Below are 15,659 nucleotides of genomic sequence, written 5' to 3' on the forward strand. Positions count from 1 at the left end.
GCACTTTAAAACCACGACATGAAGCATAAAAGCATTGCACACACAAAGGTTGGAGGCATTTTATTTTTTATGATCTGAAATTGAATTGAGATTGTTTGGATGTGCCTCTCAGCTGGTATTAGGATGGAAGGTTTGGCAATTTGAAAAAGAATTACAGTCTCTGAAAATATTGATTGAAATACTGACATTGGAATACATGTGCAAGTTTCTTACCTCTTCTGTTGTCTCCTTTTCCAGGGTGTTCAGGTTAAAAGACTCCTCGGGGGCCTGAACACCATTAGAAGGTTCTGGAAGATACCACGTTTTAATTAAAAGAGGGGGATAACAAGTATTGGAGTGCTGAACTGAGACACTGGATTTAAGTGGACTGGATGAAATGGTTCTCAGTTGTCCTGTTTGTATAAAACACATTACCCTGTCATGTGGTTGAGCTTCGGGAGGAGGTAGCGATGGTCTTTAAAAGGCGGACAGTTGATATCAGAGGCTGCTGCTGCTGCTGCTATGAACTCAGGGACAGGGGTCTGTGAGCATGTTGTGATGACATTTGTTCGTTTTGAGTGAATAAACATGTCTGCCTCAAGCCTCCTGTTTAAACCAGCCAATAAGGGCCACCCCAACAGCCTCATTTGTAATTTTTGCCTCTTTTTTTGTTCTCACTTAACAATATCCCCATGAAATATGTTTTGACAACATAGTAGGTAGCATCATGCATGACATCTAAAGACTGGGTAGTGGTATGATTGCTACCTTCCGTGTAGGAGAACTGGGTTCAAATCCCCTGCATGAAAGGTACTACCTCCAGTAGGGGTCCACAGGCAAGACCCCCTTACCCTATCTGCCTACCTGTAAGTTGCTTTGGATAAATTTGTCTGCCAAATGCATAAACATAAACAAAGAGCATCTGATGTAGCTGTCAGCCAAGTGGTTAGGTTGCCACGCATTTAAGAAATAATAAAATCCTTTCTTGGAGACAGCAAGAATCGGAGAAGAAAGTGGTTTTCTGGAGTGTCATGACAAGACAGGAGCTGAAATAAAGCATCTCAGACTGAAGGTGAAAAGTGGTGCTGCAGCCATGCACAGTAAAGGAAGTAGACTATGTATTTTTGTTAAAGTAAATAAACCTATTTCAATAGACTGGTAGTATTTATGAAACAATAAATAAGCCTAAAATGAGCTCTTTATTCACCATACACAGCACAGTTCCCTCCTGACATGCACAGTCAGTGTTTAATGCAAGAGATGATACTAGCTTAGTTAGTCTGATACTAGCTCATGTGACCCTCACATGCAGCCTTGCAGCCTTACCAGTCTTAGAGTTTCATATCTCAGAGAACCAACTTGAAAGTTGTTTTCATTTCTTCATCGAACAACAATACAACACATACTCTGAGATTTTCCCTTTTGAAGTGCACACGTGAAAGTTGAGTAACAACTGTGGTATGGGGTGGTCGGTGGCGTGGTGGGTTAAGCAGGCACCCCATATACAGAGGCTATAGTCCTCACTGCAGTTGGCCCTGATTTGAGTCTTGAGCCAGACAACCTCCCTCTACTGCATGTCATTCCCATTCTCTCTGCCATGTTTCCTGTCTCCCTCTCTCCACTATCCTGTCAACAAAGTCATTTAAAAAAAAAAAAAGCCCAAAAAACTGCAGTGCAGCCATCTAAGGATCAGTCGTGTAGTTTATGATAATTAAAGGAACAGTAAAGTTGATAAAGGTTGGTCAAATGAACCTGCAGTTACTTGGGGACAAGTATATCCAAGGGATAAATAAAGTTGAGTCTAAGTCTAAGTCTAGATGGATTAGGAAATGCATGTAAGTGTGTGGTACTGAGCAACCAAACTTTGCTCACATTGTAAAAAGAATGATCACCTCTCCCCGTGGATGTGGAGTGACCTACATGTGCCTGACTCCCCCGCCTGACACCAGATGTTTCTCAGCAACAGCAAAGAAACTGGCCAGAGTCCAGCACCAAGATAATGACCACACACACACACACACACACACACACAGAAACAGTATCACTTGAGGAGCTGTGTCTCGACTGAGGACACAAGCCAAAATCAACTAAATGAACAGTGCACACACATACACACAATAATACTAGACTGAGCGGCAAGAGGGAAGTTATGTGTCAGATGGTGAACAATAGGGACCTGAAGAATTCCCTTGACTCTAGATATGTAAAAACAATGTTGGTGTGGGGCTCAAGGCTGCATAACTTTCATGCTGCAAGCAATCTGTCAAAAGTTCATCAGTTTCCTGCTGCTTTTACAAGGCAGACAACAATAACTCCAGATAAGACTATCGTTAAGAAAATAAGGTGGTCTACACTTACTTATCGCTCTCTTGCTCCAAAAGAATAGCTGACAAAAACCTTTAACTGCTCAAAGTATCCGAACACAAACAATTACTTTGCTATGAATATTTTTTTCTGCAACAAGATTTGTCAAAACAGCATTTCTGGAAAAGAAATTCTCATATTTAATGGTTGGTTTAATTTGACTGAGCAGTCCCTGGATTTTATCACTGTGCATCTTTTCTACCAAATGAATTCTTTGCAAAATACTTAGAGTGAATATTGACTAACGGCGGGACTCTATAACAATAAATCAACACCTCCTCTATTTGCACTGGCATGCCAAATGACTAGTGTGATCACGGCAATACCTGCAGGTATTTACAAAAACACACAACAGTCCTGCATACACAGGGGCACAAATATATTTACACATAAACTCAGTGATCCAGACTGACAGCACCCTCTCAAAAACACACATTCCACAACACTATCCTCACAGGAGTGGAAAGAAACCAAACCCTGGTCCTTCAAAGAAAACAAATGGTGGTTCTGCCAAGCCCATGGCTGAGCTGCAGAGGAAAACTCCCTCATTCCCTCTCCACCTCCCTCCTCCTAGTCAGTCCCGCCCCAGATCCTGCACTATATCAACAGCTTGCCTCTCTCTATCAAACTCCACAGTCCTGTCACGGTCCACAGCTGTGTAACAGTCCTCTTTCCTCGTGTTCTCTCTTGACCAGCAGATAGTCAGCCATCATGTATTACAGCCAGAGCATCGCCAGTGGTCCTGGAGTCATCACCAGACAGAGCCGCAGCTACACATCAAGTGCTGCTCCTCACAAAGCTCACAGTGTGTCAGGTCTCAGCTTTAGGAGTGGCCCCCGCATCTCCTCATCCACAAGTCGCGTTGTCTCCTCAGGTTATGGAGGTGGCTATGGAGGCGGCTTTGGAGGCGGCTATGGAGGCGGCATGGGGGGCGGCGGGGGATTCGAGCTCTCCAGCGCCTTGGACCAGAGCACCGTGCACCTGAATGAGAAGGCCACCATGCAGAACTTGAATGACCGTCTGGCTTCCTACCTGGAGAAGGTCCGCAGTCTGGAGGCAGCCAATTCCAAGCTGGAGATTCAGATCAGAGAATACTACGAGAAGAAAGGGCCGGCAGCTGAGAGGGACTACAGCCACTTCTGGGCCATCATCAATGACCTGAAGGACAAGGTAGAGTGTGTGAAAGCCTCCACAGATTAAACAGTAGGCTAAACAAATATTTGAAGTGCTGTTAATGATTGTCAGGGGAGCTCTTTAAAAAGGTTCAAGACATAATGAGAACCTGTATAACTTGTAGTGTTTGGTATTTTAACAGGCAGTTAACATTGATGTGTGATTTGAAGAAGCTTGAAACAAAAGAAAAGTGTTTTTTTTAAGTGTGCATTATAATATGACCTGAAGTCATTTATAATGTCTGATCAAATGTACCTGTGGGACTGAAAAGGTTAATGCAGAAGAGAAGCCCTCAGTGTTAGGTAAACAGGTAGTTGGCAAAAGAATAAAATCAAAAGCTTTAGAAGCTACTCTTTGTAACCACAAATCAACTGTGTAACTGAGGCCAACTCCCACTATTGTTGCTCTTTTCAGATCAATGGTGCCACCATTGATAATGCCAACATCCTGCTCCAGATTGACAACTCCAAACTGGCTGCTGATGACTTCAGAACCAAGTAAGCACAAATTGTCATACGACTGCTGACCGTCATCCCAATAAGGATGAAGAATCAGGCTTTAAAGTGATGGTCATCTGATATTAGTGTTCTCTGCTCTCTCAACTAATTAGATTTGAGCATGAGCTGATGATGCGCCAGTCAGTTGAGGCTGATATTGCCAACCTCCGCCGCTTGCTGGACCAGACCACCCTGACAAAGGCCGACCTGGAGATGCAGATTGAAGGCCTGCAGGATGAGCTGGCGTACCTCAAGAAGAACCACGCAGAGGTGACTGACACACATTGACAGCTATCAGTTATATCAGCGAAGGCCTCTTATTTTTCACACCTGTAGAGCCACTCTGCAAAAAGACGTTAACACTGAATTTTTATTTCTCCTACGCTTTGTTCAGGAGCTGGCAGCCATGCGCTCTCAGCTTTCTGGCACAATCAACGTGGAGGTGGACGCTGCACCTCAGCAAGACCTCAACAGAGTCCTTGAGGAGATTCGCGCCCAGTACGAAGCCATCACTGACAAACATCGCCGGGACCAAGAGGCCTGGTTCAGTGAGAAGGTAAAAAGATTTTCCTATAAACAAAGGAATCTCATCCCACACATTGCAAATGACTGGGTTCACTCCCTCAGAAGTCTAGGCTGTGATTAAACATAATCTTCTGTAAAACTAAAACAGGTCATCAGCAAGATGTCTGACTGTGTCTTTATTTTTCTATGTAGTCATCAACTCTGACCAAGGAGGTGGCTATCAGCACAGAATCAATCCAGACCTCCAAGACAGAGATCAATGACCTACGGCGCACACTCCAGGGCCTGGAAATTGAGCTGCAGTCTCAGCTTAGCATGGTAAGGAAAAAAAAACAAACCCTGAAGGCTAAAACCGTCTGTTCACATTTCACTGATGTTGCCTTATATGAGCAAAATTTCCAGATCTCTTTCTTGTCAGGACAAAATAAAGAAACACATAAGGGTTAAAGAGTAAAGGGGAGGCTGAGAGGGGGAGTCTGTACTGAAAGAATGAAGGGAGCAAGAGTGATGAGAGCAGTAGAAAAGGGAGGGAGGGGCTCCTGTTCAGGAAAACATTTCACAGACATCTGTTCAAATTCTGGAAGTCATAAAAGAGCTTGAAGAAAGCTGAAGGAATGCTGAAGTGCATGGCCAAAAGTTTCACTCCTATGGTTTATCTGTGCCCAGCTGGACTTAGTCATTCAGCACTCCCTGCAACAACCACTTACTGCTGCTGTGTAGCAGTGGAGGAAAGTCAAAAGATACACAAATCTCTCTTTATCTGCCTTTTATTCTTTAATAAAAGGTCGGTAATGCAAAGCAAACAAACCTGCTTCTGTTGTCTGGCTTATTGCAACCTGGGTGTGTCTAGTAGGCATAGATTCGGTCTTTAAACATACAGAGCAAAAGCACTTAGCTGGTGGCAAGAACAAACAATAAACTATGTGTGTCATAATGATTGTTCCTGAATTCAGCTACTTTATCCTCTTATCTTCTAACAGAAAGGCGCTCTGGAAAACACGTTAGGAGAGACAGAGGCTCGCTACAGCGCCATGCTCGCCGGCTACCAGAACACAATCAACATGCTTGAAAGTGAGCTAGCCAATGTGCGCGCCAGCATCGAGCAACAGGGCCAGGACTACAGGATGCTGCTGGACATCAAGACAAGGCTGGAGCAGGAGATTGCAACCTACAGATCCCTGCTGGAGACAGAAGAGTCCAGGTAAATGCAGGAGCATTGACTTAAAAGACAATTTATACCAACATGCATCATTCATGAAGAACATAAAGCAAAAGGCCTCCTTACTCACTGTTTTTCCCTATGTCTTCCTCTCCCTTCCTTCATTTTAGACCAATTACCACCGGTGAGTGACCTATTTTGATAAACAAAATTCATGATAAAGCGCAAATAATGTCAAGAAAAAAAGTTTTAAACAATGACCTCATGATCTCTTTTTTTGTCCTTTAACAGGCGGCAATAAGACCACAATCACAACCACCACTGTGCGCTCTTCCAGCTAGGAGGTCTGACTGGCAGGACAAGCTGTCCTCAGACACAAACACACACACACACTCCAATTAATAAAAGCTGTTACACGAGATGAGTGAAACTGTACTAAAAAATGTTAACAATGAAACCTGTGTTAAAGTTTATGATCCAACAGAAGAAAACTTGATGTACAATACTGTGTGTGTGTTTGGGATCTGTCTAAAAAATAAATTTGCTGGTGAAGATAAGAACTGTGTTGTTTTGGGATTTCTACGGTCACAAGAACCACTTCTTTTTCCATGACATCGCTATGTTTATGCAGTCTCCATGGTAACTGCATTACATTTTGGGAGGTGGGATGAGGGGTTGCGGAAATCTATCTTACGTAACCGGGCTGCTGTCAGGAAAAGGGTGAACAATGGTTAAAAGCCCCAGTGTGGAAAGCATCAGGATCTGGAGGAAAGGCCGGTCAGAGAACTGGGCTGAACGACCCCCTTGAAAATCAAAAGAAAAAAGAAAAAGTGCAAGTTATGTGACCACATTAAGAAAATGACCCCAGGGTTTGCTAAAAGAGGTTTCACAAATAAGACACACCCAAATGGTTGACCAACTTTGCCCTAAAAGCTTTTCAACTGTGTAACATTAAGTCTGTGTAACTCCAGTCACCTAGAAACAGGACAGAAACACTGAGTGGGAATGCAAACAGTGACTAACAGAACAAAGAGACTCATTGTGGAAACAGGTACTATCAGCACTGGACTCTGGCCTCTTTTATGAACTCTGATCAATGCCAAATGGCCAATGAGCTGTTATGATAGTGTTGTCAGGGTGGGGCACCTCGTCTCCTTGCCTGGTGACGTTTATGTTTGGATTGTGTGAAAAAGGTTGTTATGTTCATGTGCAGTGCTAAAATCCAGTGAAATCCTTTGGGATATTCATCATTCTTTAATGATGGTGTAATGCTGGCAAGAGCAGAGTGTTTATAGGGAGGGTTAAATTGCAATTTCCAACTCTCTCTGAGGAGCTTGTTTTCATAGAGACTTGAAAATTGCAATTTCCAACTCTCTCTGAGGAGCTTCAGTTACCCATATTAGGAGCCATTTTGCTATCAGCGTCCATTCACTCCAATTATGCTTGTAATTTGATAGGAAAATCCAAAGTGGAGGTCATACAAAGACGTTGCACTTGGTCCATTTTGCCTAGATTAGTGTTTGACCAAGCTGGTTTATGTCAAACCAAGTCAGTAATGTCTATATGTTAGAATATTAAAGCCTCTGTACAATGTGTTGCTAAAATCTGCCACTACTGTTAGTTTCAGAGAAACAAACAGTCCAAATCTTCATTTATAGAAGTATCAGAACATCAAATTATTATTATTTACTGCTTATGATTATGCAAACTGCAAATGTCAAAATAAGTGCTCTGAGTATTTGAAATGTTCTCTTGTTTCAATGTTATCTTTTCTGATTTGTTGTATGAAAAGTGTTTAAAAAAATTCTATCAGGTGACTATCTTAGCGCTAAGCTTTGGATACAGGGGGAAACAGCTAGCCTAATCATGTCTAAACATAAATAAAGCAAAAAACAGTAACGACATGTGAAAATAATTAGTGGTCAGTACTCTTGGGCAATAATAAATCCCCTCTAAAACCAAACAACATTGTGTTTTTGTGCTATTTAAATGAACAAGAAATAAGTCATTCCTAGGTAATGAGGTAATTCCTCATCTCCAGAGGTGCTGGTAGAAGCACGAGGAGTTTACATCTGCTCATTACTAACCACACTAAAGTACCTGGCATGGAAATACCCAAAATGACATCAAAGTGTTATTAAGATGGGTGTGGTCTGACTATCAATACTGAGCAGTGGTGCAGTGCAGACTACACACTTTTACTCAGCATTGAGCATATATCCTTCTAAACCCTCTATGATGTCTGTTACATTCAATATCGTGCTGCAAGCTTATTTTTGTGAGGGCGTGACCCATGCTTCTCTGCCTCTGACTGGTGAGTACTTGTTGCTTTCACTGGATTAAGGTGGTTTAGACATGATGATCCAGTAAAGTACAGGCAGAGTTGGGCGGGTCATGGTTTACTGAAGTTACCCCACATGTCTGTTGGTTTGCTTCATATAATAATGTACCAAAATATGGCCTCTGAAATATTTAATGAATTAGAATTAATAGGAAAGATTGAACCACCCAAACAAAAGGCAGTTTTCTAAAGAAGATTCAGTATAGGAGGAAGGTTAGAGAATATCTGTAAATTTCCATTTTGTGTAAATATTTTCTCTCTGAATTCACTTGGCAGAATAAAAGTGACAATGTGAAATGCTTAATATCCACGTTTGGCCAGCTGTATTCAAATATACTTCCAGCTGTATATCAGAATTATTGGAAAGTACTGGGAACTCAACTCACTAGCTTCACCAGAAATTACTTCACAGACAAAACCAATCAATTCATTGTGCTTAATTTGGATTCAAGCAAATGGACTGTGATGGACTGGCGACCTGTCCAGGGTGTACTCCGCCTCTTGCCCGATGACTGCTGGGATAGGCTCCAGCCCCCCGCGACCCGACCGATGGATTAAGCAGGTATAGAAAATGGAAGGATGGATGGCTGCTATTATTTGGGAAAGACAGCTTCACCTGCTAAGGACAACATAAGCTTTAACTTCACAGCTGGTAATAATGGAGTAATAGCTGGTAAGTACTCATTGATCACAAGGAATTGCCTTAATTACTGACTAAACACAGATAAGACCGCTCTAGCTCAGCTCTATATAAACTCTGAGAGCAATGATGAAAATCATGCAGGTCTACTTTGCGGAAATACTTTTATCTGTCAATAAACTCGAAAGCCAAAGATGATGAGTGGTGCTGTAGCTTAAGCAACAACGTGTAGTGGCTTTTATAATCAGCAGGACTGACCAGTCAATTGCTCTTATGGGACTAACTTGATGGTGGTCTAATTTGCTATCATTCTGTAACTTCAAGCATAAAGCATCATGTTGCCACCATAACTTGATGTCAAAGCAATTGGATAATTCACTTTGATTTGTGATGCATTTGATCATAATTATGTGCTGTCAAGTCAACTGATTGATGAATAGGGTGTGCACGTGGCCACATTTAGAAGGACAATAAAAAGCAATGCGAAGCTGCCAACAGTCATGTCTGTATCGTGTCCCTGCCGTGGCTTCCTGACATTTGCAGCTTGCCTGAGGCTCACAGAGAGTGAGATCATGGGAGAGGAAGAGAAGATGCCATTTGATGTCATGAAATACTTGGCAATTAATAAAAGTTCAATTGGAGTACATGAAAGACAGTGACATTTATATACTTTTATGTTTTCTGTCTTACTTGAGAGAACATTTCCCACATTATGTCCTGCAGCAGTATCTTAGGCTTGTAGCTGCCAGTCACCAAGCGTTTCATTAACTTATCAAGTGTAGTAAGCTCATTTTATTTGTCAAAGCTCAACAAACAATGCTTTTAAAACAGATATGTTTTTTCTTGTGTGTGTGCTAGCAAAGAACACGTTTAGTTTTTTTTAGTTTTTTTGCATGATGTAGGTGCAGCAAGCAAAAGTTAACTTAGCAGACTTAAACAGCTGACCCTCACTGTGACAATAAAGCTTGTATGAGAGACTTGAGACATGCTACATCAAGCTAGCAACCAGTTAGCTTGATTTAAATTCTGAAACAAGGAAGAGCTCAAGTGTTGATTAACAACAACTGGTAGCACTAGTTAGTGGGCTGTTTGCATCTGAGAATCTCAGAAAATTACTAAAATGTTCAAAATTCCCTAATTTTTAAAAATTACATTATCATTTTATAGTTGGTCTAGATTGCTATCATATGCAGCTAAAGAAGTTAGCAATGTAGCCCTAAAAAATGGGTAGGCCTACTTCAAAACAGAAGATCAACACATATTTTTTAATAGACTATTTAAATGGAAGCATTAAAAACAATGGCTACATGGACATGGAAAGTTTCTTGACCTAAATATATTGTTTTCTTGTGCTGCTATAGCCTATTAGATGACAGTTTGCCGTGATAAATAAAAACACATGTTCAAAAACTATATCCTGTCCGTCACACTTACAGAAACACTAAGAGACCTTTTTTGCATTTATCTATTTTATTGTGGTTATCTCAAGCTCATGAGTTGATATATTATCTTGAGATAACAAGCTGTGATAAATTCATATGATAAAGAGTTAATTTATCTTGTTTTCTCCATATCATAATCCTGTGTTAACAACTAATTTCTTCACAATTCAGTAACACTATCAGACAGTGGTGTATGTGAGCAAAGATGAGAGCCATCTCCGCTTTGCGTCAGTCAGGGCTGCTCTTCAGGCAATTGAACTGTTTGCGGTGACAGGAAAACAGACTTTCCTGAGCCGGACTAATAAAACATATTATTATTATTTTTTCCATAAAGCAACAATACGTTACAAAAGTCATGAAGATGAAGATGCAACTGAATTGAATCTAATTACGATCCAATTCAATATAATCTAATTATATAATGATCTGTTAGATGAGTCCAGTTTCTATAATCCCAATTAAAAAAGTTTCTTTGTTAAGGAAACCAACGACTTCCGTCAAATCTGCTCTTTCGATTTCACAAAAAACACAAGTAAACCTGCTGTCTGAGAGCTATAATATACATGTGAGTCAAAGAACAGACCCTGGTCAAAAATAACTCTAAGGTTCCTCACTGCAGTACTAGAAGCCAAGGAAATGCCATCTAGGGTAACAGCATAGCTGGATAGTGTCTTTCTGAGGCGCATCTGGGCCTTTATGTTTTTAAGAGATGCTTGTAACCAACTGAGTGTGTTCACCTGCCCTCATGAATAAGTATAGCTGACTATATCAGCAAAGCAGTGGAAATTTATGGCATGCTGTCTTATAATACTACCTAATGGAAGCATGTACAAAATGAAAAGTATTGGTCCTAGCACAGAACCCTTCAGAACTCAATGACTTACTCAATTATCATTAACTCTAACTTTAATTCCAATAACGTGTTCCTGTCCGTGCAATAAAATCTTGTTATTGATCGTATCAAATGTAGAACACAGATCAAGACAGTAATGGGTGTAGCAAAAGCTGCTTAGGAACATCACAAACATCTGCAAGCTCACCCCAAAGTCCAAAAGATCTGTTGCTAACGTCCCAGAACTAAATGCTCCAGGACACCCGCAGATGTTCTTTGACCATGCCCCAACTGGTCAGAGCTCTTTTAATGGCATGAAGAGGACTTACTTAATATTAGGTGGATGGTCATAATGTTATGGCTAACCCTAACCTGTATTTTTTTCAAGTCTTGTTAACTAGACCAGAAACAGGAGAGGGACAAACTATCAGCATTCATGTCCAAAACTACTCCCACTGAAAGTTGTGACATGTTGACTGAAAGACTGTATGGAGTCTTGTCCTAAATCTTTTCTTTGTCTGCTCTATTTCAATGTGGAATTTAGTCGGTTGTAATTAATCTTCATATCAGTGAAATGTTTAGTTAAGTATTAGTCACATCTGGAACAGTTAAACTGGAGGCTGACAACATCCATATCAGCAGCAATGTTGATGTCACAGGGTCAAAAAGTCCATCAGCAGCAGGAGATAGAAGGAACATTCTTCACTTGGATGGGGTACTCTATTCTGGAGCAGTGTTAGGTTGACTCACACGCTGGGAGGAATGCCTAACCTCTTTGCTAAAGGTCTGAAGCCCTGTATGGCATCAGACCACACTGTGAAAGTTTTCAAACTGGGCTCGAGTCGCAGCAAAGAGTAGGAACAGTTGACAAGTACAGAATGGAACAGGACCAAATACATTTCAAGGCTTTTATCTATTTGCATGCCTGTTGGTCCTCCTTTCAGTTTATTCTTACAAACAAAATACACTGCTGAGTATGGTCTCCCGGTGTGCAACCAGTGCTTTTTATCATGAAGACATGTGGGTCTGATTTGGCAGCGCAGGCTGGCTGAAAAGAAAGGAATTTAACAGGTAGAGCTGGTTTAAAGAAACACTCCCTGCATAAAAGCCCAAGACCTTGAAGACCAGTACAGACTTACTGAAAGGCAGTTTTACAGATGATACATTATTTCATGTAAGACTGAGCTTAGGCAAAGAATAGGTATGATCCTGTTGTTTTTCTGCAGTGACTGTAAAACATATTTTTCAAACCACGTTCTCTTTAAAGCTTCCCATGGGCTGGGTGGATGTGCACTGGGTGAAGATACAAAAAGCTATATATGTTGGTGTTTAAAAGAAATACATTCTAGTAAAATCCCTCTTAAGACACACTAGATACAGAGTATAACTACCCCATGTAATAAACGACTGATCAAAACTCCTGCGAGGCAGAGTGAAGCACATTTTCCCCACAAAACTGCCAGGCTTTAAACACATAGGATGACTATGATTTTCCAAATTCTGAGTGTGCCTTAGTCCTACAATAAACTTCAACACAAGGGCATTCATTGTGCAACTATATCATTACTCTTAATGCTCTTCAAGTAGCACTTTGTAAACATGTTAAGATGGGAAGGAAAGTGTGGTGCCAAGTGAAATGTGCATAAGAATCAGCTAAATATGTGTTATGAGATGAAAGCAAACAATAAACAGAACTGCGATTTAAGTAATTTTAGCCGCTCATTCAACAAAAAAAAAACTTTTTTACAAAAATATTTGCTACAGTACACTGCCACCAGGTGCTCTGTTCCTGTACACCAATCAGCCATAACAATATGACCACCCATATGAAATTGAGTGGGTTTGCCTCATGTTTCTAAAGTGCTCTGACTGGTCCAGGCACCGCCGGTTTGTAACAATACAGCTTTAAGGCCCTGTGGGTTTTTTGATGGTGTCTTTGTGAATTGGGCTTGCCTCCCACAGACACCATTAGTGTGGAATCTGGGTGGGTTTGGTGGCCGGATCAAAACTTCAGATTTTTTTTGTCTTGTTCTTTGAGCCCTTTTCTAAGCAGTTCTTGCAGGGTGCCACTGTTGTCCCGCTGAGGGAGGCTTCTCCATTAACAAAGAGCTGTTGCAATGAGGGGGGTGTGACTGGTCTGCAAAGATATTTAGGTATGTGCCAATTGTCAAAGTGACATCCATGTGAACGCCAGGATACAGGTTTTCCCAGCAGAACATTGTGTTGTAACAAGATGAGCAGAGTCACTAACATTATCTGTCATTGGTTTTTATTTTATTTTATTTTATGGCTGATTGATGTATGTTTAAACAATGAGTTGTCACTTGTACGGCAAAAGACCCTCTAACACTGAACACTCCTCAGATCAGACTAATATTTGAACCTGATTCAAAACCACAGAGAAGCAGATGTCGCACCCTGTGAAAGTGATTTATCATGTCTTAAACTGGTTGAATTCATCATGCACTTGTTAAATGGAACATGCATCATCAGCAGACATGTTTTCTCAGCATTCTGGTTATGAACAGAAATCCAGTAATGGATTAATGTTAAAGGATTCCTGCAAAGACAGACTCATTTAACAGTTTTGTGGATGCAAATGCTTTGTTCCTGGAAGTACACTGGAGAGTGTGGCTGAAATGTTTTGGCACTCCTAGCACTGCACAAAGACCAAGCAACTGAAATTATGTGACCATAGTAAAGCTTTCCACTGAATGACTCACGGCAGACAAACTGGGTTTACAGTACAGCTCTGTGCCCACAGTGACTGTCCCGGCTGATTCTGTTACAGAGTTGGGTTGTAGAAAAAAAGAGTGCCTATCCATTTGGGGGTTTTCAATATGACAATACTACCATCTAGAGGACAGACTGTTTCCTGGTAAACCTAACATTCATCTTTGAGCATGTATTATGTGACTCTCTAAAAATGTCCCTTTAAAAGAAAGAAATTTAAAATGAGGCAGAATTAGATTTTACATACTAGACATATTGTTTCATATCTTTTATGGTGTTGCAAGTAATCATAAGCATTTCTGAAAGCAATTGTTCTTAACTTTCCAAAAGTAGATATTCCAACACTACACAGGTTCACAGGAAAACAATTTGAAAGGATTTAATGTCAAAATCATCTGAGCACAAAGTGTTTCAAAGTTGACTTTTCTTGTGAGTTTCAGTGCTTCAAAGGAAAGATGAATCATATGTTAATAACAGTGGCTCTGTGACTGTGTGTGTTCCCTCCAGTCTTGGATATCACACTAATTGTAGCCCAGTACAACCAGTGCAAAGTCAGAGCTTCCTTTCACACTGGGTGAGCCACAGTCTCAGCTCACTGAAGTGACCAGCCCTTTGAGGCATAGATTGCAGCCAAGATTAATGAAAATGTTCTCAACTAAACCAAAAACCACAGCATTCCTTCCTGCTGGCTGAGACACCATGTCATGCAAACAAAACTACTGCAAAGATATAAATTCGGATGTGCACACCAACAGTTATTTTCATTCCACAGAAAACTGCTCCTGAAAAATACTTGGACATCTCACTAAACTAAACTAGTTATTTCCTGTATATATATAATTTGCTTTTGCCGCTAATGAATATCACAAAGATTACTGGCATGTCCTAAAATCTCTTCTTTTCAAAGAGAGAAATGCACAGTAGCACAAGCACTGTTTCTTTAGCCTGAATTATTTGACCCGTTGTTAAAGATATCACACATCTTCTGAACATTCTGACCTTAAGTTAGTATTTATCAGATCATGAAATCAGGTGAAAATTAACTTTGTTCAAGGTCTGCCCACTCTTGCTAGATCTGAATATCACAAATCTAAATATGTGATAAAACAAAATGCTATTGGTGAATGCTATTACTCGTTAGCTCAGTTATAGCTACTGATAAAAACTTATACAGCACAGCACAGGTTGAAATGTGTCGTCTTGTTAGTGTCCAACACTCATCTAGTTAGTTTGGTCCAGAAATAAAGATAGTTAAAGAAGCCATGTGGTTATGCTATGATGAGGAGACACAATGTCAAACTGACTTCAGAAGCAAAAGGAAGTAAAGATTATTGACTAAAATGAATCATCACGAAGACCCAGTGGTAAAACCTCAGCCATTTAATGGGTTTCTTTCGTTTTACTGAAGACTGCAGAGCTTCCTGAACCAGGAGAGCGGAGCAAAGCTAAAACAAAGTGTTTTAGGTTGAGAGTGATCGAAGTACAGTGTCGTACACTGATGCAGAAGTCAGCATGGGTAACACTGGTGTATTAACATCAAAGACACCTCTAAAAGTACACTTATGAGCCTTCTTGATAAGTGAACAAGACACCAGTTTAGCTTCTGTTTTTTCACTTTAAACAGTAGAAATTTCAACATTTCAAAATATTGCTTAAGGCCCTCTAATTACATTTGGATAGTTTAACTTCTTCCCATTCTGGTAAACTTTAAGCTAAATGCCAATCTGTGGCAGACCCAACGTAAACTGAGAGCTGTTGCAGACCCGAATTGAGTTGAGGTTTGATTTTGGTCACAAACACTTTTTTTCCCCATCCAGAGTGACTCAAGCGTCACCAGTAGTGAGCTGCACTACGCATTTTTTCGTTCCAACAGTATGTCTCAATGTCATCTATTTAGATGCAGCACTTGTGTATGAGGTGAAGGTGAAACTGTAGAAAACAGCTGCCAGCCGAACTTTAATCACAGACGACACA

At 40.7% G+C, this 15,659-nt stretch overlaps 1 protein-coding gene across 1 annotated transcript; it reads left to right on the plus strand.

Moving 5' to 3' along the window:
* The first annotated feature begins 2,963 nt into the window (after window positions 1–2,963).
* On the plus strand, window positions 2,964–6,257 carry krt94 (keratin 94). Its single transcript, XM_072384362.1, has 8 exons — window positions 2,964–3,513; window positions 3,931–4,013; window positions 4,127–4,283; window positions 4,408–4,569; window positions 4,731–4,856; window positions 5,519–5,739; window positions 5,868–5,881; window positions 5,989–6,257. Exons 1-8 carry the CDS (start codon window positions 3,055–3,057, stop codon window positions 6,036–6,038), a joined length of 1,272 nt encoding a protein of 423 aa, XP_072240463.1. The 5' UTR covers window positions 2,964–3,054; the 3' UTR covers window positions 6,039–6,257.
* Window positions 6,258–15,659: the final 9,402 nt, after the last annotated feature.

The sequence above is a fragment of the Leuresthes tenuis genome, unplaced genomic scaffold (genome assembly GCF_036924035.1).
Source record: "Leuresthes tenuis unplaced genomic scaffold, fLeuTen1.0.hap1 SCAF_4, whole genome shotgun sequence".
NCBI lineage: Eukaryota > Metazoa > Chordata > Actinopteri > Atheriniformes > Atherinopsidae > Leuresthes > Leuresthes tenuis.